The 20939-nt window shown below is 42.1% G+C and overlaps 1 protein-coding gene across 6 annotated transcripts in view; it reads left to right on the forward strand.

The window, feature by feature from the left end:
* The window catches only part of NCKAP1 (NCK associated protein 1), a 66965-nt gene that overhangs the window by 1545 nt on the left and 44481 nt on the right, over positions 1 to 20939 (forward strand). For 3 of the 6 annotated variants that reach the window (XM_010713335.4, XM_085228141.1, XM_085228142.1), the window contains one exon: positions 1735 to 1913. In XM_010713335.4, the coding sequence (XP_010711637.1) occupies positions 1797 to 1913 (117 nt within the window). In that variant the 5' untranslated portion in view covers positions 1735 to 1796. Of the gene's footprint in view, positions 1 to 1720; positions 1914 to 11349; positions 11625 to 20939 lie in introns of those variants that run through there. The other 3 variants (XM_085228143.1, XM_085228140.1, XM_085228144.1) reach the window with 2 other exon arrangements.

Genomic DNA, 20939 nt, shown 5'->3' on the forward strand with positions numbered 1-20939 from the left:
GTTTTCTGTCAAGAAATTTAGCAGAACCCGTTCTAATATTTGTCAGATAGAAAACATGAATGCTAATTGTTACAGAAAACATCTTCTACATATTCAGAAAGCCAACGTGACAGTATCATCTCTCTCCTGTATTTATTTCCTTCTGTTCATTCTGGCCTAGATACTGCTCTTACTCATCTATGCAAAAGAGCCAGATTCTATCAGAAATGTTAGTCAGACATTCCAGATAGCTGACTTTGAGAAACCAGTACTCTTTGTACTCCAAAGAATGTGCGTGGTAGAGGGTTGAACTTGATTGCAAAATGCACCAAAAATGATGATAGATTGCTTATATCAATAATTTCTCTGAAGTAGAGAATGAAACACCAGATAGTATGCTATTATTATTACATTTCCAACTGAAATAACTTGATGATTTTGAGGACTGTAGTAAGAGAAATGATACAAAAACCAAAATATTGTTAGTTAATAGCTAACAATACACACTTCTGCTGTAGTGTGGAAGTTCATTCGCTGAAAATAGTGAGAAGCTGAAAATAACTGTGTGTATTGGTTGGTCACAGGATGACTGTGAATCATGAATGTACTGTCGTGATGAGAAAGGCAAGCATGACCATGGAATGCATCAGGAAGTAATCAGAGTAGAGAGGGGGAAATAATAATGCTGTTTTATGAGGTTCTTGTAAGCCTTTTCTGGAATGAATTGTGCTATTTGGAGATGATCGTATTCAAGCAATTTGAAACAAGTGCAAGGAATAGCTTAGATCTTACATCATACTGGGTGTGTTCATCACTTGACAAAGCACTTGGTGATACGTGGTTCCTCTGGAACAGGCAGGTTATGTCCATACTGACTTTCTGGCACAGCAGAACCCTCTGGCATAATAAATATTTCCCTACCATTTGTGCAGCAGCACACATCAGCACTTCCAGCAGTGACTTCCCTGCCTCATACGTTCCAGAATGGTGTGCCTCACACAGTGTGGAGGCCATAGCCTGGTGCAGAGTCTCAGTTTCAGCTCTGCAAAGTTGTCAAGACACAATGCCTTGCTGCCCTTCCTATTGCTGAAGGAGATAAGAGTTTCAGGGAACAAGGTCAGAATAATTCACAGCCAAAGCAGTAGGACAATATAGCACATAGCAGGGTGCCTAGAGCATGACAGTCTAGAGGAACAAAATGCCATATTTCTCTGCAGAGGCATTTGTTTTGTACACATCCATGTCCTGTGCCATTTTCCTCACGTAGAGAAGTTTTGACTGAGAGGCAGCTACTCATTTGTTCTTATCCATTTGTTTTTGTCCTTAAGACTTGTTATGAATAGAAATGGATCTACATCTGATAGGAATGAAAAGAATTTTCTAGAAGAGAACTAGAATCCCATCAAAGTGTCAGTGATGTCACTCAAGAATGAACCATCCTCCAGCCCAGCTGTGTACTTTTGTTTTGCATCACGAAGGAAGGAGCAGATATTCCCTACTTTGTCTTGGTATCCAGTAACATACCTGGGATCTCTGGGAAGTGTAAAATGCATGAAATAAAAATGCTACTGAAGTGCAGGCAAAAGTTAGAAATAACATTTCACAGGAAAGAATGAATTTGTAGCAAGGACTCTTCCAAACTTGATGTTGGGAAGAGTGATAAACCTGTGAGGATTGTCCCTTTTTGTGCACTGAGGTGAGATGTACAGGCCTAAGAAACTAAGCTTGTTAATTATTACAGGTTTTTTTTCGTAGGATCACAGGAAGGAAGGGGAACAGTGGATTGATAAGTTGATCATCTTACTCTGACAACAAACATGAAAAACCATTTCATGCTGCAGAAGACTGCAAGCAATTGGAGACACTTCTTCCTAATAATCTTGGTTACGGCTGTTGACCTACACCAAATACTATCTTCTATCGCTGGAATGAAGGTAGGCAGCTTCACTTTGTTATTTATTCAAACAGTTTGCTGGTTCTTGCCAGCCTGAACCAGTGGTGTTCCCCTTGGGATGTCTCCACGTAGTGCTGCAGGGGTATTTCCCCAGAGGCAAAGCCAAGCACATAAAGTCAGGGCAGTAGGAAAACTTACTGAGGCATTCCTCTCCGTTCTCACCACGCTTTGTGAGCAATCCACACACATGAGAAGGCTGATTCACTGATCTAAAGACGTGTATTTTTATAACGTGTCAGAAATTGTGTTGAATAACGAGTGCTGAGGAGTGGGGCAGACTGCAAAACTGAAGTGTTTAAGGCATACTGAGTACTCCTTGAGACCTGGTGTGAGGAAGATTTGGCACAACTACTGTCTATGTATATGTAAAACAAGTAGAATCTGCTTTCCACTCCCACTTATACTTAAGCTTCTCTTTTGCAGAAGCTCTTCAACTTGCTTCACTGCAATCTTGTATGAGCTAGGATAAGCGTATAAGGATCATGTTTTCGTAAATCTTGGTGTAGAACAGTTTGTGTCAGTGGAGATAGAAAGTTAATCAGAGAAAGGGGAGATTAGAAAAACATTACTTATTTTATTAAAGATGTTCATTTACAAAATGCCTTCCATTTGTGCTAGCTGCTCTGCAAATGAGTGTTAATTATGCAGCAGGCTCAGACTGTCAATCGCTAGGGTAGTTACTCTCCACCAGCTGATATCCAGAGGTCCCTTCCTGCCTCAGTCTCAGCAATTCTGTGCATTTCTGTGAATCTATATTTTAAGAATACCTTCACTAAAGAGAGACTTAAGAGAAGTGAACTTTGTAGTATGGCCTGAAAAGAATGCGTAGGGTTCAAGACCATCACAGAGAGAAGAGGAAAAACTGAGCTCTTCAGGAGAAATGAAGTTAACTTTAGTGAACTTCTGTAACGTTTTCAATTCCTTCGAAATCCAAAGCACAATTTTCATTTGTTTGTTTTTCAGTAAAAAACAGAAAGCAAAAAGTAAGCAAAAAAAGTAAAACCTCTCTTCAATGGCTGAACATTAGACCACTCAGAATTTCTTCTTTTACCAGAACGCTCAAAAGAGCAACTTCTATTCTATGCTTCAGCTTCTCACAGCCTGCTTCTGCATGAAAGCATTTGATCTTTCTCCTTGCCTTGTTTCTGTACAGTTTTATTTCAGTTAGCATTGAAAGACATGTGGGTTTTTACAGATGGTAAGTCCCCAAAGGTTTCTCTGGCAGCGAAGGCCAAGCCTACAGCCTGAAAAGTCAAATTAGAGTTAAGATGCAACAAGAACTGTGAAATTATGTGTAGGTTTTGCTTCTGTGTAGTTCTAAAGGCATAACAGAATATCAATATTAGGATTTCTTGGATGCATTACAAGTTTTTCGAGCTTCAGAGCTCAACAGGGAAACCATCACAGATTCTTGTGGTATTTGATGTCAGGATCAAAACCTAAATGCAGTAAAGAATTATCTTATAGCCAGTCAGCCATGGAAGGAGAACCTGTTCTTCTGTTTACCTTTAAGATATGTCTTCTAAAAGTAGGGGTTAAAATCAAGGGTAACATGTGTGAGCATAGCATCTCACTTCGTACTAAAATGAAATTGGAGAGTATGGCTTCTCAGCATGTCCTTTTCTTGCCTTAACATATTGCTAATATTGCATCCTGCTTGTATGCTCGTGTGGGAGGAAGTTCCCTGCAGGCAGAGAAGGAAAATGAAGTTATCTAGAAGTACCCTATCTCATTCCACGTCTGCAGCTTGATCCACCCAGAGCCACTAACAAGGAGAAATCTTTTTTTCTTTCCCCCTCAAAATAGAAATATATTCAAGCAGGAGTGAGCTTAAATTATTCCTTTATATTCCTGCACACTAGACACTGTTAAGCTTTGGCTATAAATTTGTGTGCGTTCAGAAAGCAATGGACACATCCACAGAAGAGTGGATCAGCACCTATACGACATGTAAGATGGTGTTTCTGTCTCACAAAGCCACGAGTTGTAGGGAATCTGGGAGTGTATTTTGCAGAAGCACAGATAACCATTTTATGCTTACACTCTCCCTGTGGGCTCCATTCTTTTAGCCATGGGTTAGATACAGGGTATTGAGCTGTATGGATTTTTGGTCTGAGCAAATTGGTATGTTCTAATTTTCTTCATTAAAATCACTTTATTTTAATTCCATAAGACCCCTGACCCCAGAGATTATATCTGTGAATTATAGAGACCGTAAATCACAGATGATGAATTAAAGCCTTTCTAGTCAGTAGTGTTGATGGGATAACAATTTCCATCATAACTAAATTTGTGTCAGCAAAGTAGCAGTATTGCTGGGATTTATTGTCATTATGAGATAGATGTATCTATCAATGTTTTAGGGGCAGCTGAAAGTTTCTCAAAACTAAGGCTTCAAAAACGTGAAGTGATAAAAGTTAAAGAAAAGACACCTCTAGAAAAAGAGATGACACCTTGGAATACACGTGTACTCGCAGCCTGAAAAAATGAATTATTTTTGCTATATTGCACAGTCAAAGAATGATCCAGACTGACCTAAGTGATCTCTTACAGTGCATTCAATATTTTTTTCATTCTTCAATAAGCAGACAGATTGAAAGGTCAGGACTTTCTTTTTTGTTGTTGTTTCTTTTTCAACATGCCTCTGCTTTGAGTGTTTCATTTAAAAAAAAGAAAGCACAGGATCATCTTCTTACTCCACACTCCATCTTATTTAAGCATGATTTTAAGTAACCAAAGGCTTCCATTCCGTTTTCTCAGGAAAACAAATACATTAATGAAATTATGTCTAAAAATTCAAGGTGAGATAGAAATATTTTCTGATTTAATTTAGAAAAAGTCTAATTCATTTAGTCTTAGACTTAGACAGAAAATAATAAATTTTGGAAATCAATATGGATAAATTTGAACTGATTTACAACTTTAACAAAACCTTAATTAGGAAGATTTATTACTCTTGATGTTGTCTTGTCAAAACAAGTCACAGCAGTTTTTCCTTTTCTTCCTGGGTTCCACCCACATCTTTTATCCACATTTTCAGAATCACCAAAAGACTTATTTGAATGTGAAAGAAATCCATCCAATTTGAATGATGAGAAAACATCCCCCCCAAAAGGCTGTTTCATAGTTTGAGCACCACCACTCTTTTGTTAGAAATATTTAGAGTTCTTGGTTTTACCTGTATTTCAAAACTTCAGTGTTCTGTGAGATCGAATAGCTGTCTTCTATTTAACTCTAAACATGGAACTTCATTAGTTAGTTCTCCACACATACGGATTCACACTGCATACTAGATAGTCTGTCATATCTATCACAGTATTGTTTTCACTTTGGTTTTAGGTTGTATATTTCTTTGTTGTGTGAAACAAGTGTTATGTTTTCTATACCCTCAAGTGATTCATATTTTTGTCAAATGCAGAAAACATTACAGATGGAGATGTAGAGGATAGCTGTCACAGGTTTTACATTTATTTTTTTTTTTTCCCCCAGACTGACACAGAACATGGATGTGACAATTTGGGTGATGCTGGTGTCATCTTCCACTAGCTTGCTTTTTTTCCCACACACTTCTCTCTTCTATAAAAAGCCTACTATTGGATTGCTCCGTCATATGTAAACCTGAGACTTTTAAAGAGAACAGTGCAGCTCGATTTTTACTACAGTTGGTATTCAAGGTCCCCACTGGTTGGTAAACATGATTCCTAGCAACAGTGGGGGATGACGCTTCCTTTTCAGACTGCTCCTTGACTAAAATTTTCCTCTCCTAAATCCAAGGAAAGCTTACTGCAGAGAACTTCTTCCTTGATCTTTAGACAGACTATGAAAGCTACTGTATTTAAAGGTGTATGTGCTACTCCCCAGCATTCCCGTGGGGAGACAAAGAAACCTCTAGCAGGTTATTTGTCTAGGACAGAAGTGTAACAAAGCCTGAAGAAAGTAGGTCAGAGCGTGAGGTTCTATGTGCTTCTCAGAGAAGGCTCCGTCGATAGACCAAAATGCAGGAAAAAGTTTGTGGGGCCAGTGGGAGCCCCGTAACTGTTGTGTGCAGGGTGACCTTGGCAGGTTCTGTTTGATTAGCTGGCATCTGTATTCCAGCAACAGCTTGCTGCTTTCTGACCTCATCCCAGGTTCAAACAGGATGGAGATTGTTCTTTGTGAACCGATTACTTTTGACTTAATCTAGTCAGTGGCCAGTTACGTCAATCTAACTCATTTTTATAGTAAACATTAGGCATTGTCTCTACTTGGTAGCTGCCTGGATATTTCAGAGATTGCTTTTGGCTTCTCTTGACTTTGCAGTCTGTAAGGAAGCTGCAAGTAAAATATGCATTCTGCTGTGTGGACTCCTAATCCAGTGCCCTTTCAGGCTCCAGTATTTACCAGGGTGTATTCAAAAGGGTGATGTAACCTCTGCCTAGAAACCTAATGAAAGGTCTACGCCCATATCAGATCAGGACCTTAATTTGGTTGGGTGACTCATTCTGACAGGCTTCCTAAGCTTTGTTTAACATTCAGAGAAAAAACTCTTTAATCCTTTTCTTCACTGAGTTCTGCAAGAACCAAATGTAACCCAAACTCTGCAACCATACTATTAGACCTAAGGCTGGCATTTTGAACCCACATTTGGTCCAAAAGTAACCAGTGCTTCATGCTGAAGTGAGCCAAATCCTACTGTGTCACACCTTCCTGACTTCCTTTTATTTAATCATACTGATAGCTCACACAACCAATTTTCTTCCTGCTGCCACCGGCTTCTGTGGCTTCCAGACTGACAATCCGTTTGCCATTAATTAGTGGTAAATCATGGACCAGGGATACACTGCAAAAGTCAGCTCTCGCATGCTCCTAACATCCTGCATCTCTACTGATTGAGGCTCATTGGCATAGTGTAGGACTAGGTGTTCTGAAGCAGGCTCGTTATACTTGTCCTTCCGGTATGAGCAGAAGTGCCTGTGCATTCTCAAACCAGCAGGTTTCTGCAGTGCATTAGAGAACAGCTGCTATAGTATTCTTCACCTTTTTCAAACCTGTTCTGCACATCTCTTTCATGTTCTCCTTAGAGTTCAAAGGCCTAGGATCTCTGTGCAACTGGCTGTACTTCATATACAGCCTCAGCAATTAGAACTTACTGAGACGTGCAAAAAACTAAGCAAGGAACAGGCACGCATACAAGCTTAGGTGTTAATGACAGAATAAATTAAAATTATGCTGAAATAATAATTGAAAGAGGGGGAAAAAAGGGACAGAAAACTGCAGACATGATAACTTCTTGAGAATTTAAAGAATGAAAAAGTTTGAGACTCATCGGAGAAATTGTAGACTGAAATATAATGTCTGTGTCATTTTGGTTTAGTGAGCATGATAGGCCTTTTGAATCTGTCCCCTTGGAACAAAAGCCTGTCTGATAAAGACAACTGCATTTGTTTAATGCTGTTTATTATTTTTATAGGTGATTTAAACAATGGCATGGACTTTGTATGGTGAAGTTTGCAGCATGTGTGCCTTTAGATGCAAGATTAACATTAACTTAAGTATTACTGACAACCAAATACTCTGACATTAACTAATTGGGATTATGGTGGTGGTGGTGATTTAAAAACTCTAGTTGGTTCAGAGAACAATTTGGCTTTGTTTTGATTTCTGTTTGAAAAGGAGATGTTGAACAAAAGGAGTCTGTGCAAGAATTGCTTCTTGAGCTCTGCTGGCCGATTGGCAGAAGCCAGGCAGTGGATCATGCTAAATCACTTATCATCAGCTCCTGATGGCCACCATTTCACTGCAGTCATGAGTTTTGAAATAGTCCCCAAGTCAGAAGTTAAACCAAGAATAAAATGCGGACAGGCAAGGAAATATAGAGAGGGAAGTCTAAGTTAGAAAGGTAGCAAGAACCGAAGTGACAGTGCACACTGCACTGCAGTAGTGAATTGATCATTGCACATTTCAAAGTAGTACTGCTACAAAAGTATACATGCAGACAATATACACGCTTTGAAAAACACCAGATGTAGTCGGTGCATATGGAACTGCTTGATGTTGTGATTCTCCTTATCAAATTCTCAAATGAAATTCTCATTACTCAAAAGCCCCTCGGTGAATTGTACTATTAAACACTGAAGTGAACAGAAGGTTGGCTTTAAAAGGTTCAGAGCTGAGCACAAACCACATCTAAACTCTTTGGAACTTATGCTAAGCATGTACTTTCGTGATAAGTATAGTAAGCTATTTGGATGTGAATCATCAATAAAAAGTCAAGCAAATAGTTGTGTTTTAAAGATAATAGTTAGCTATATTTTTCTTTTCCGTTCAGTTTTGCCACACCTGTAAGAGCTAGGATGTTACTGACAAAGCTTTTGTTGCCACTTTGTCAGTGTGCTTGCTGCTAGGCTGGTGAATCCACAGACATATTTTTGTAATGCAACCCCCAATAGAACTTCCTGCTGAAAACCTATACATATGAAGCCAGCAGCTTCTGCATAAGGCTCCTGCAAAACTAGTATGACATGAGCTTTGCTGTACAGCCATTAGAAGTGATAAATTCTGCTGACAGCTTAAACAAATACCACCACTTTAATAAGATTAATCTTAGTAACATCTGCTTTCTGCACCTGTGATTTCTCTGTTCACACAGAGAGAAGGTTGTGGAGTTGTTTTTCTTTTTGATGCAGCTTTTCAGCTATATCCTACCTTCCCTAGCAGATGTGCACATTTTCCATCTCTAATAAGCAGTGAATTGTTTAGAAGCAAGAAGAAAAAAGCATGCTTTGTAGTTCCCAACTTAAAACCGGTCCTGACACTCAGATCAGCAAGATGCTGCCAATTACGTGATCAGCAGCATCTTGTGTCTGTGTGGGCAGAAACATCGTCTGTCATGGAGTTTTGAACTTGCCTTTCACATCTTGGTCTAGCACGGCTGAGATACACCTCCTTCTTCTAATCAGCACCTTGCTGAAAAAACCTGCCAAGGCTTGTAAGGGACACTCTGCTCTATTTTGTCAGGCTTCATTAAGAGTTTATTTTTCATTTTAATGTATCTGCCTGAATATTAATAGACCAACTAACCATGCTAAGGTGATAATTCAGATAATATTCTATTTAGTATTAGGTCTGTACAGCTGCAAGGTAGTAAAAAATTCCTTGTATCAGAGATTCTTGCTTATTGATACTGCTCCCTTCCCTCTTGCGATATTCAGTCTGTTCTCAAGAAAAGCAGCTAATTTGGCACCATTTGCATTAAAAATTATAGCAAACAGAGGTGCTCCTTAAAACAAGATTTTGTGAATAGCCTCATTAATAGTGTGGGAGTTCAAAACAGGATGCTCAGCCAGAACTATAAAAGAGAACGAGTCAGAAATCTTTTCTTTCCACACGTCAGCCTGTTGTTATCTGTGCAGCGTGGAGAGCAATTGTGACTGCTTTCACCTGAGAACTGTTAGTAGTCACAGAGAGCCTGAAAGCTCTCCAGAGAACACTATCAGCACAAACCTTACCACAATTGAGCAACCTGGTCTCCATCGTGGTCCATAGCTTTCGTACTTATTTCAGGGAGAGAAATTTGGGATGATAGCACACGGGTGATTTAATATGACACCCACAACTTCACAATGAACTGTCACAGTGTTAATGCCGTTCCACTTACTTGGCAATATAGATGGTTGGCAGTTATTGTTTGAAAGTTCCAGTAGACTGAATGTGGCTCAGAAGTAATTCAGTGCTGGATTAAAAATTGGCTGCTAATTGTTTCAGCTGTAAATGAGGAAGAAAAAAAAATGTATAAGCAGGAGGGGGATTGACTTTTTACATGGTCTGATGTGATGGGACAAGGGGAAATGCCTTTAAAATAAAGAGGAGAAATTTACATCAGATGTTAAGAAGAAATTCTTTGCTCAGAGGGTAGCGAGGCCTGGCACTGCTGCCCAGAGAAGCTGTGGGTGCCCCATCCCTGGAGGTGCTCAAGGCCAGGTTGGAGGGGCAGCCTGGGCTGGTGGGGGGCAAACCAGCCCACGGCAGGGGGTTGGAATTGGATGGGCTTTAAGGTCCCTTTAAATCTAAGTCATTCTATGATTCAGCAATAGCATTGTTCTTTTTTTTTTTTTTTTTTTTTTTTTTTTAGGGTATAACTACATGGGAAACATCTTTACTGTAATAGGAAACGTTAATATTTATTTTTAAATGAATTCAGAATAGGAGGAACAATCTTTATGTAAAAATATTCCTATAGATATTTGATTAAACACTTGGAAATTAAATAGCATTTTGTGCTTTATTAATTTAAAGACTGATTTGAATATTTCTAATGTTTTCACAGATAGCATTGTTGCTAGGAATTCCAGGCTCCTGGACAGAATGCCTGGAGAAAATTATTTGATAAAGGACAACAAATGAGTCAACAGCAGCTGTAAGATTGGAACTCCAAGTTCTCGCTTCCCGGTTTTGTTCTGAATCATGAATTATCTTGTAGCAGCTAAAAGGAAGGAGTTCAATAACAATTTAATTACATTTAGGCTTTTCATATTCAATTCTATGCTTTCTAAAATCTATTAGTTTAAAACTGCTGAAAGACAGAAATAATCTGATTTATAAAGTAGAAATACAAACCAAAAATTAAATAGAAGTATTAATATGCACCAAAAGGAACAGATGGTGAGACTGTTATTTAAAAAATGAGATTAGAAGGTTCGTAAGCCTCTCCCGTGAACTAGATGAGGGAGCCCCTCACAGCAGCTGGCTGTGGGAGCCGGCAGCAGCGGGTGGCAATGAGCTCTCACTCGGGCCTTTATGTAGCAGTCACTGTGAAATTCATCACGTTACAGCAACGTGTATAAGTTGTAAAAGCCACAAGAAGAGTAAAGTTGACACGTTTCATTCTGGAGCCTACTTGTTCTCAGCTCACACAGTGCTGGAAAAGACCTCCCAAGATCATCCTGTCCAGCCATCCCTCCACCAGCACTGCTCACTAAACCACGTTCCTAAGTACCACACCTCATGTTTTATGGTGGGGGTGCATTGGCAGTTAGACTAAGTTATCCTGGAGGTCTTTTCCAACCTCAGTCAGTCTATGATTCTACGAGGCTCCCTCAGGTGCACGGGTACCATATCTGTAAATATGCCCTGCAGCGCTTTTCCAAGCGTCAGTGCTGGGTTTTAGATGATGTTTGGCAAAAAGAATCATGAGGAACTTCTAGGAAGAACATTCACGGTTGTTTTTAAGCGTGACTTAGAAGTGGAACTCCAATACAGCCTAATGACTGCAGAAAGCAAGAAATCAATCAGAAAAACATTCACCATTTTGCTGTCCGAGAAACGGACAAGCACGTTTCTCGGCTCTACGGCCGCAACAACAACACCGCCCTCACCGCTAGAGAACCCCGCGCCGGCTCTTCCGACGGGCCGCAAGGGGCGGCCGTGAGCCGCGCCACGTGACGCCGCGGGCAGCGCCTGGCCGTGGCCACGCCCCGCGGAGGCAGCGAGCGAGAACGGCGGCGGCGGCGGCAGCTGGGAGGCAGCGCCGGGCCGGCGGCCGCGCCACGGCGGGGCTGCGAGCGGCGGCGGCGGGGTCCGGGCCGGGGGCGCGGCGCGGGGCAGGATGTCGCGGTCCGTGCTTCAGCCGAGCCAGCAGAAGCTGGCGGAGAAGCTGACCATCCTAAACGACCGGGGCGTCGGCATGCTCACCCGGCTCTACAACATCAAGAAGGTGCGGGGGCCCCGGCGGGGAGGCGGGGAGAGGGACCGCCGCGACACCCCACCCCGTCCGTCCGTCCGTCCGTCCCGCCGCCCCTCCGGGCCCCGGCCGCCCGGCGCTCTTCCCGCCGCCCCCCGCCGCGCCGCGGCCTAGCTGCGGGGCCCAAGGGGCAGGGCGGCGAGGGGAGGAGAGGGCAGGGCAGGGAAGGGGCGGGGAGGCCCCGGGCGCTCCCGCAGGGCCGCGGGGGCCGGCGGTACCTGGCGGCGGGCGGGCCCGGAGCGCGCAGGCCGCGGTCCCCCGCCGCGGGGCCTAGGCTACGGGCCGCTCCCCGTGAGTCAGGCGGCGGCCCGGCTTCCCTGCGCCGCTGCGGCCGGGCAGGGCTTCGGATAAAATTAGTGAGTTGGGCTCCCGCGAGTTGGGCGGGAGCCGGAGCCGGGAGCTGCTGTGAGTGCCGCGGCCTCTCGCCGCCTTCCTGAGACGCGGCCCGGCTGTCCGTCCTGCGGCGGAAATCCCTGCCTTGTGCCGGTGCTCCGGCTGCTCGCCTCGCCTTCCCGACTCGATTTTCCCTATGCGAATGCGCGATCTGGAGGAATGCGTTTGTATAATTCAGTTCCAGCAGGGAATTTTAGACGTGAACGTAGTTTATGGGAGAGTTTTTCATTTTTCAGAGAAAACCTCGCTTCTGTGCTCAAGCAGCGAGCGCACCTTTGCAGGCTGAGTGCATTAGAAGGCCTGTGCCGTTCCCCGTGCTGTGTGCTGCAGTGGTGTTTGGGGGCTGCAAAGAATTCTGAGGTCCGATGAAGTTCTGAGGAGCTGGTCGTCATCCATCTGTGAGTTAGTTGTTGTAGCCCTGAACCCCCCTTTCAGGTGGGAGTCATCCTGTCCAGTGCTCTGTCCAGCGGCCGTGCTCTGGGAGCAGCGTGAGCTGCTGGCAATCCCACGCACAGGGTTGGTCTTAATTGGCTGTCATTTTCAGGGGAAGAAAGTTACTGCAGTATTCAAAATCAGTGTTAATCCCAACCAACACCAGTACTTGAGGTGCAGTTGTTAAGTGTTCCATTAACATCAACTAAGCTAACCAAACTGCTGCCAATTTATATTTTCCGGAAATAGAAACGGAGTTCCTTTTAACTTGCAGTTTTATATGTCAGAAACTTGCTGCTACTTAATAATGGCAGTAGTATAAGGGCACTTGTAATGCAAAGCAGAATTTCTCTATCTATGGGGACAAACATCCAAATGTTGAAATGATTTGTGTGTGCGCTTTGTCGTGCTTTGAGAGACGTGTTGGCTGAAAACTGGTCCAGTAGGATTGTGCCTGAGCTGTGCGGTGTAGGAAGGAGGCAGGAAAAGGTGAAGCATCTCTTGGCATAAAGCTGTGCCTCAACGAGTGTAAGTGCAGGTTGTGCTGTGATTACTGGTTTGGAGATGCTCACGGTAAGCAGCATGGTGCCTTTGGATGTGTTTCCGTCAGCGCATTTGGTGGAGGGAGTCCTGGGTGGGTTGGTCCATATGGCATTGCTGTTGGTGCAGTGATGCGTGTGGATGGGCTCTCAGTGTGGGAACAGAAACACTGGAGGTGACAGCAGGTTTTCCTGCAAACGCCGTCAACGGACTCAAAAACTGCTTAGGTCTCAGGCACAGAGAGAGGAGGTGAATCCAAGTGGCTTGGTGGCTGAGCAATGTAGAGCTTGGCAAATCTGGAGACAAGCAGATAGAGCACTTTGTATTCAAATGGTGCACTGAGATACAAACAGTTATTTTCTTAAGCTGCAGTAAGTACTGGTTGACGGTGGTAGCTGGCAGGCTCTGTTGTTGTGTCCCAGAAGTGTTGTGATGTTTGTGTTTCATCCCTTTAGACTGGTTTCATCAGAGCTGGCTTCTTGGAACCCTTTCTTTTTCTTTGGTTTTCCCACTTTTTCCCTCTTTGCAAGCAGTTGGTTTCAAAACTGCTGCTAAGGCTTCTCCTGGCTTCCTCCACAGAAGACAATATCAGAACTCAAGTTTGCAGAGAAGTGCACAATATGCGGTATTGCGGTTAAAGGAAATGGCTAAGACTCATTTGAATAAGGGGAAGTGAGAGCTGCCGCGCTCATCGCTGCTGCATGGATTGCTAGAGATGCTGGTTAGGGAGCTGAGATTTTAAAGGATTAGGATTTTCCAGGGTCAAAGAAATTTGGAAAAAAACAACTAGGAACTTGATAGCTAAGCTTGCTATTTAAAAAAAAAAAAAATAAATCAATTTTGATCTCATTTTCCTTATAGCTATTAATTGTTCCTCTCTTCCTGTTTGCTGCCTGTGCCATTTTTTCTGAATTGTTTATGGCTCTTTTTAAAGGTGGGATATCTGAACACACAATTTTCTGCCTCTTTGGAAGCGGTATGGAAAATATGAAATGCAGTTACTGAAGTAACAGTGGGTGGTGAGGCTGAACTCCTACTTGATCTGTATGGAGGTGGAACTTTTTATAAAGAATGACATTGCGTGCTGCTTTCAGCTGTTTTTAGCTGCCTATTGTACTGGGACCAGCATCAGTCCTGAATTTGGAAATGTTATCACTGCAGTTTCTCTCCCGTTTTACTCCTTCTGCTTTTAAAATGTTTATCCTCAATTGTACAGGCTAACAGTTGTTTTATTGCTCTTGCTGTTTGTGCCTACAGCTGTGTCTGTAAGTCAGACACAGCATTTTTCATGCCATCCTGGCTCAGGTGATACTTGAATGCTGTTGGTATGCCAGAGCAGACAGAGAGATGGTTTTGGCGTGCTTTGTGTGATGCTGCAGTATTGTAAAATTAAAATCAGTGTGGTGTTCAAGAAAAATAATCGTATTGTGTGTGAGTCTGCTTTTGTTTGTTTATAAACTACTTGGATACCAGAAAGTATTTGCAGTAAGGGATTCAGTGTTGAAAAAGCAGAATCATAGACTTTAAGCAAATCAAGAAAGTGTGGTTTTGGTGGATGTCAGAGCAATGCCACTTAGAACTAAGCTGAGAGGGTTTTGAACTATTTAGAGTATGTTCTTCAAAAATAATGAGTGTTACTTGGTGCTAATGGCTTTGCAAGCAGTGTCCTTCTGCTATTTACAGTACAGGTTTTAAGTTGGTATGCAAAACTTATTTCTTAAAATGTCATTAGCGCAGCCTTCTTTTGTCTGTCAGAGCTCCCATAATCGCATGGTACCTGGAAATGAGAACCTAGAGCAGACTCTTAGATTAGATACCAAGTAACCAGCATAACCAAGCTGAAGGCTTATGTAAAGGGCAGAATAAATCCTTGTAAGGGCTTTAGTTGGCTTTGTCTTCACCATTCTAAAGTAAAATTTGGTCCCAGTCCCAGCACTGTATAACATAATAATAAGTCAGATATGAGATCACTTAGTAGGTGATTATTTGTTAGTTAGTATTTTAAAGATGTAATTTGGGAATAGTGCATTTGTAGCTATTGTAGGGGTGTTGCTTGTTAGCCATTTTAAAGGCCAAATGAATACTTTTTTCCTGGTTATCTCCTGCAGCAGTTAAATTACATACTATCTATGAAAGAGCAACCATGATGTGAGGGTAAAGAAGGACAGCACCAGTTCTCCTGTGGTAAAACAGTGAGAGGTTACTTGGATTGCCTAAGGCTGCATAGTGGGCAGACCCTCACATCTCCAGCCTTTCCTCTGGTGGTGAGACCAGGGTGAAGGAAAAGATCCCCGAAGGTCCAAAATTGGACTGGGGAGGACTTGACAAAGCCTAAACCTTGATGAGGAAGTTGTAAGCCAGTCAGTGAGGTCTGCTCTTCTACTCAGGCACTGCAGCGGCTGTTCTGGAAAAGTACGAGAGCCTTCTAAGTGACTGGCAAGCATGGAGAAATTCCCAAACTGCAGAGCTCTGAAATTTGGAAGGGTGTAGGATTATATCACTCTTTGGACACTGAGCTTTAAGAGGGTTACAGGGCATTGAGCTGAGGGGAGAAGCTTACTGCTAATCTTGTTCTGAGCTGTAAGTTTGATATTGGAAGGAGCAGATAACATCTTCAAGTCATCAGGAAGTGACGTAGGGCAGGGTAGGGCTATTTTTAGTGCTTGATTGATATTAACAGTTCTTTAAAGGTTAGGACAATAGTATTGGTTAGTCCATTTGTGTTTGTAGCCTTAGAGAAAAGGTCCAAAATACTGTCCAGCTGGTAGTCAGGAGAAAACAGCAAACAAACTTAGGATCCATGCTGCCAAGGCAGAAGAGCTACTTATTTTCCCTGGAAGCAAATACAAACTGATGGTATCCTGTGACTTTTTTTTTTTCCAGATTGAATATTCCAAAAAAATTCCAAAAAGCAACTCATGTTGTGAAGAGACGTTAAGCTTTTAAATACAGTGCCAAAATATCCCATGATACCTTCTCAAATATACAGGAGGAAATCTAGATGGGCTTATGCTTGTGTCTCAATGGTGGGCACCTAAAATTATCTTGCATTGTCTCTCAGTTTAGAAATATCCATACTAGTTGCTTTTCCCTGCCTCCCAGTTGCTCTTTGTTTGCCCTGCTGCGTGCTAAAAAAAAACAAGTTCCGTTTTTGTTGCAGGACATTTCTGAGATTTGTACGCAGAGGAGATGGAGCTGAAAAATCTAAACAATTCATGCTACAGAATCAAAATGGGGAGGATGTTCCCATTGCCTTGTTTTCTTTTATTAGCGTTACTTTATAAATTACAATCAAGGAAAGTGTTGTGGCAGTGAAACTTACCTCCATTTTTGTTTTTTGTTTCATCTGCCCTATATTTGAGTAATAGACCCCAGTGCTGATTTAAATAGGCATTACAAACACAAGAAGATAATATGGTTTTATGTATACAGGTAGTATCAAACCAAGCATGTTTCTTTCATCAGTGAGATGATAGGTCACTCTCATAAGGGCAATTTGGCAGGTATTTTGCACACTGACCTTAGCAAGGCTGCTGATGTTACTTCATCTGATTGTTTATATGAACAATCTCAGGAAATACGGTCTGTATGAAATTGTAATAATGAAAACAGATGGGTAACCATGTTAGGGAAAGGTTATGAAAATCTCCTTGTTGGACTGTAGTCCTACAGCATCTCACTGGCCTGTGTCCTAGCTCTGCTCCAGCCAGGCTCTGCATTAACAGCTGTAGTGGCAATGCTAAGTCACAGTCTGAAGCACCTGGTGGGAAGGCAGGGCCAACCCAGGGGAGCTCAGGTGCATGCAATTAATCTGATTGACCAGAAGGGTTGGAACCAGGATCCGCCCCTTCCCCGATTTCATTTAAGGGTTGGCAGTGGAGGTGAGGGGATCTCTTGCTGGAGGCCCCTGCCTGCCTGCAGCCTTCTTAAAGTAAGTAGCTTTTTTATTCATTTTTGTAAGTGTGGCTGCTGCATTTGGGCTCGTTCTCATTTGCTGTAGCCAAAAGACTTTGCCACCCTGCTATTGTCATGGTACTTTCTATCCTATTATAGCATTACAGTAGCCTAGGTGATGAATACAGTATGCTTACCTAAATTTTTAGGTAACAACCTGGGAAGAGCTGCAGAAATAACGAAGAACGTAATTAGAGTTCAGTTTGAACCTAACAGATTGTAGGTATGCCCTAACAGATCTTGTAGGTAGCTGAGCAAGCGCAATTGTAAGTCAGTTTATGCTTACTGAAATGTGAAATAGAAGATCAAGAGTAACGAGGGGGCTGGTCTGCAGAAAATAGTCAGGAGAAGCAAAGGAGAACTTGGGCCAACTAGGTTTAACTGCTAGAAATTAAGATAGATTTCATAAACGTGTGAATAGGTACGTGGCATGCATTGAGACTCACCTGAAAAATAGGAGTTTCAACACACTCTTGCAGAAGGATGTGGACAAAATGGAGGCAATCCAAAAAACAGTGCGGATGACCTAGAATGAAGAGAAATTGATCCACTAAACAATGAATTCTTTTAAAAGTAGGTTGTTATATTTGATACGAGTTTGCAAATATTTTAGACTACTGCAGGGCAAAGAGGAATACCTTGTCCAAGTCAGCGTGGCCACAGAGAATGTGAACTGATGGATTAGATTGCAGCAAGAAAAATACAGCTAAGGTCTTAGAACTTTCTAGTGATAAAGGTGATTAAATAATGGAACAAGTCATCTCAGGATGCTTTGAGTTTAATCTGTTGGAGGACTATGAGTAAAGACTTGACAGATATTCTCTGAAAGCAAGAGAAATGCAGTTGCTCCTGCTTTGGACAGGGAAAGTAGGATAGGCAAGTTCTCAAGGCCTATTTCTAGCCTTGTTTCTTTAGATCTCACATGAGATTACACTGGATGTGTTGGATCTTTGAGTTTAAATCAAGTAGATACTGTGTGGTTCAATGCACGGTGATGAGCAAATAAAACTAGAGTAGGACGGTTAAATTTTAGCCATCAAAATACTACACTATGATTTGTCCTTGTGTGGTTGGCTGATGCTTGCGTATCATTTCATAGCTGTTAAAAGGGTTCATGCACAAAGACTGTCTGGGACAAGCTTGTTTATTATTGAACTCGAGCTTCCTCAAAACCTGAAGCACAGCAAAGCGGCCATGGTAGGTTTCAACAGAAATGGTAATGGAGTGTGAGCTCCTTCCTAATGCACTCAGCCTTCAAAGCAGTTACTCTTTGATTATTCACCTCTCTGTTCTCTGTAGTTTTACTTTTTTCAAAATCAGAAATTGTCAGTTGGTAATCTCATTACTTTTAAATGCATGGTGTAAATGAAAAATAAATAGTGCGCTGTATCCTACAGAAACGTGGAGTTAATGATGAGCTTGTCTCTTTGAATACTTCTTTGCCATTTATTATTTAGTATATTTCTGTAGGATGTGCAACCACAAACCAAGCATTTAAATTCAGGTATATTTTAGGGAGAAGTCTTTAACGTCAGCATCAGGGAAGAAGAATGGTTTTTACTGCACATGCCTTTCCTGTGTGTCAAGAGAATGTGCTGTAGTAAGCTGTAAATGATACAGGAGTTTATCCTCTTTTTTAATACTAGAAATCTTAGCATATTTCTTTTCACTAATGTAAGTTACTAGCTCAGGAAATGACTTTCTGAAAGTAACTTCTGTAGTTGAAATTCCACCTATTTGCTTGTTACATTCCGTGTTTTTAATGCAGATTCATTCATAACTGAAACTTGAAGGCAAGGTGATTCATTGACTGTTTCAGTACATATTGTCACCAGTGAAGCTGCTCAGCAGTATTTTATCTCAAATCTGTAGTAACAGTGAAATCCTAAATATAAAACCGTGTTAAACTACTGCAGTATATGACTTATTTTATCATACTCTTCTGATGTTGACAGTTTGAAGGATGAAAACAGAAGAATACTGATTCAAATGATAGTTCTCTTCTGGCTCTATTTCTTTTTTCATTGGGCAATAGCCCTGTTCATCATTTGGAATAGATAGGGCTTAGCGCCAGCAAGAAAGGTATAAAAGCTGTTTCCATATTTCAGTAACTCAGAGCTATATCACATAACTGAAGTAGCATTTCCCAGTGCTTTTGAGGATGCTGCAGGTCTGTGCAAAAGGCTGGAGTGAAGTGTAGCTGTTACAAATGGAAGATTGTGCCCCGCACACTATGCCATGCTACTGGCTTTTGACAGTGATTGTGACCACATATAAGTTTTGTCATGTCACCTGGAGCCTGTCCTGTGTAATGTATTTATTGATGACTGGGATGAGGAGGTTGGTAAGTTTGTAAGTTCGCAGCTGACACCAAGTTGGGAGGAAGTGTTGATCTACTTACAGAGCAATCTGGACATGCTGGGCTGAGGACAGCGGGATGAGGTTCAACGAGACCAAGTGCTGGATCCTGCGCTTAGGCCGCAACAACCCTGGGCAATGCTACAGGCTTGGGGCAGAGTGGCTGGCGGACTGTGTGAAGGAAATGGACCTGGAAGTGTTGGTTGATGCTTGGTGAAATGTGAGTCAGCAGTGTGCCCAGGGGGCCAAGAGTGCCAATGACATCTTGGTTTGTATCAGAAATAGCCCTGCTAGCAGGAGCAGGGAGGTGATCATCCCTTTGTATTCAGCTCTGGTGAGGCTGCGTCTTGAGTACTGTGTTCAGGTTTGGGTCCCTCACTACAAAAAAGCCACTGAGGCCCCGAAGTGTATCCAGAGAAGGGCAGTGAAGCTGTGATGATCTGGAGCACAAGTCTTTGAGGAGTGGCTGAGGGATCTGGGATTGTTTAGTTTGGAGAAGAGGAGGCTCATGAGGGACCTTATCACTTGCTACAACTGCCTGAAAGGAGGCTGTGGTGAGGTGAGGCTTGCCCTCTTCTCTATGTAACTAAAGCTAGGTCTAGGGGGAATGGCCTCAAGTTGTGCCATGGGAGGTTCTGTTTGGATATTAGGAAACATTTCTTCCCTGAAAGAGTGAGAATGCACTGGAATGGTCTGCTGGTGGTTGAGTCAGTGACCTTGGAGGTGTTAAAGAAACATTCAGACGTTGTATTAAGGTACATGATTTAGTGGAAGATATTGATGGTAGGTGGATGGTTGGACTGGTTCTCAGGTCTTTTCCAATCGTAATGATTCCATAATTCTGCATGTGCTGTATTTTTGTCAATGAACCTTTTTTTTTTTTTTTTTGCTCTTGTCCAATATCTGATGTCCTCAGCTTGGAAGTAAAGTGTTAGGCTTTGATTTTTTTACAGTGGTAACTCCGGCTGTACTGTGGCAAAAGGTTTTTTTGGCACACTTCTTAGCGTTGGTGTTCTGTGGTACGGGGACAATTGTACTGTAGTCTTTGGTGTTCTCTAGAGACTGTTTAACCTTCAATGTAGATATTAAGCGTGCTGTTGCTTGCTGCTTTCTTGTAGGTTGCTGCTTATAAAGTGTAGTCTAGAAAGTGAAGCTATGTAGTATTCATTGTTTCCAAAGTGACACTTGTGTAGAGGAATGCTGTTAGCTTCAAGTGAAGAGGAGTCTGAATTTTGTTTAATAATGCAGTTTTCAGAGGGGAAAAAACACTGCTTGAGTTCAGAATACGTGGCATTGTAAAACACTAGAACAGTTTATGCAACTTGATCTATCTAGTCTGTTTTGATGACCTGTGCATATGATGGCAAAGAAATAGTCTGATTAATGACACTGTTAGCTATAGAAATTGGCTTGTTCTTGCTAAGGTTGAATGCACAGAATCGGATAAAGAAAAGTTGCTTACTTGTTAAGAGCTTGTCGTAGGAGGGTGTTCTAAAGGACTGTGGAAAGAAATGGAGTCTAGCTTGATAGAAATCCAGCATCTACATCCTCCCTAGTGTTATTTTTTTTAAATAGCGATGTAGACTGGTCTCAGTGGTAATTTTGCATCGT

Source organism: Meleagris gallopavo, chromosome 7, assembly GCF_905368555.1.
Source record: "Meleagris gallopavo chromosome 7, MGAL_WU_HG_1.1, whole genome shotgun sequence".
In the NCBI taxonomy this organism is placed as follows: Eukaryota; Metazoa; Chordata; class Aves; order Galliformes; family Phasianidae; genus Meleagris; species Meleagris gallopavo.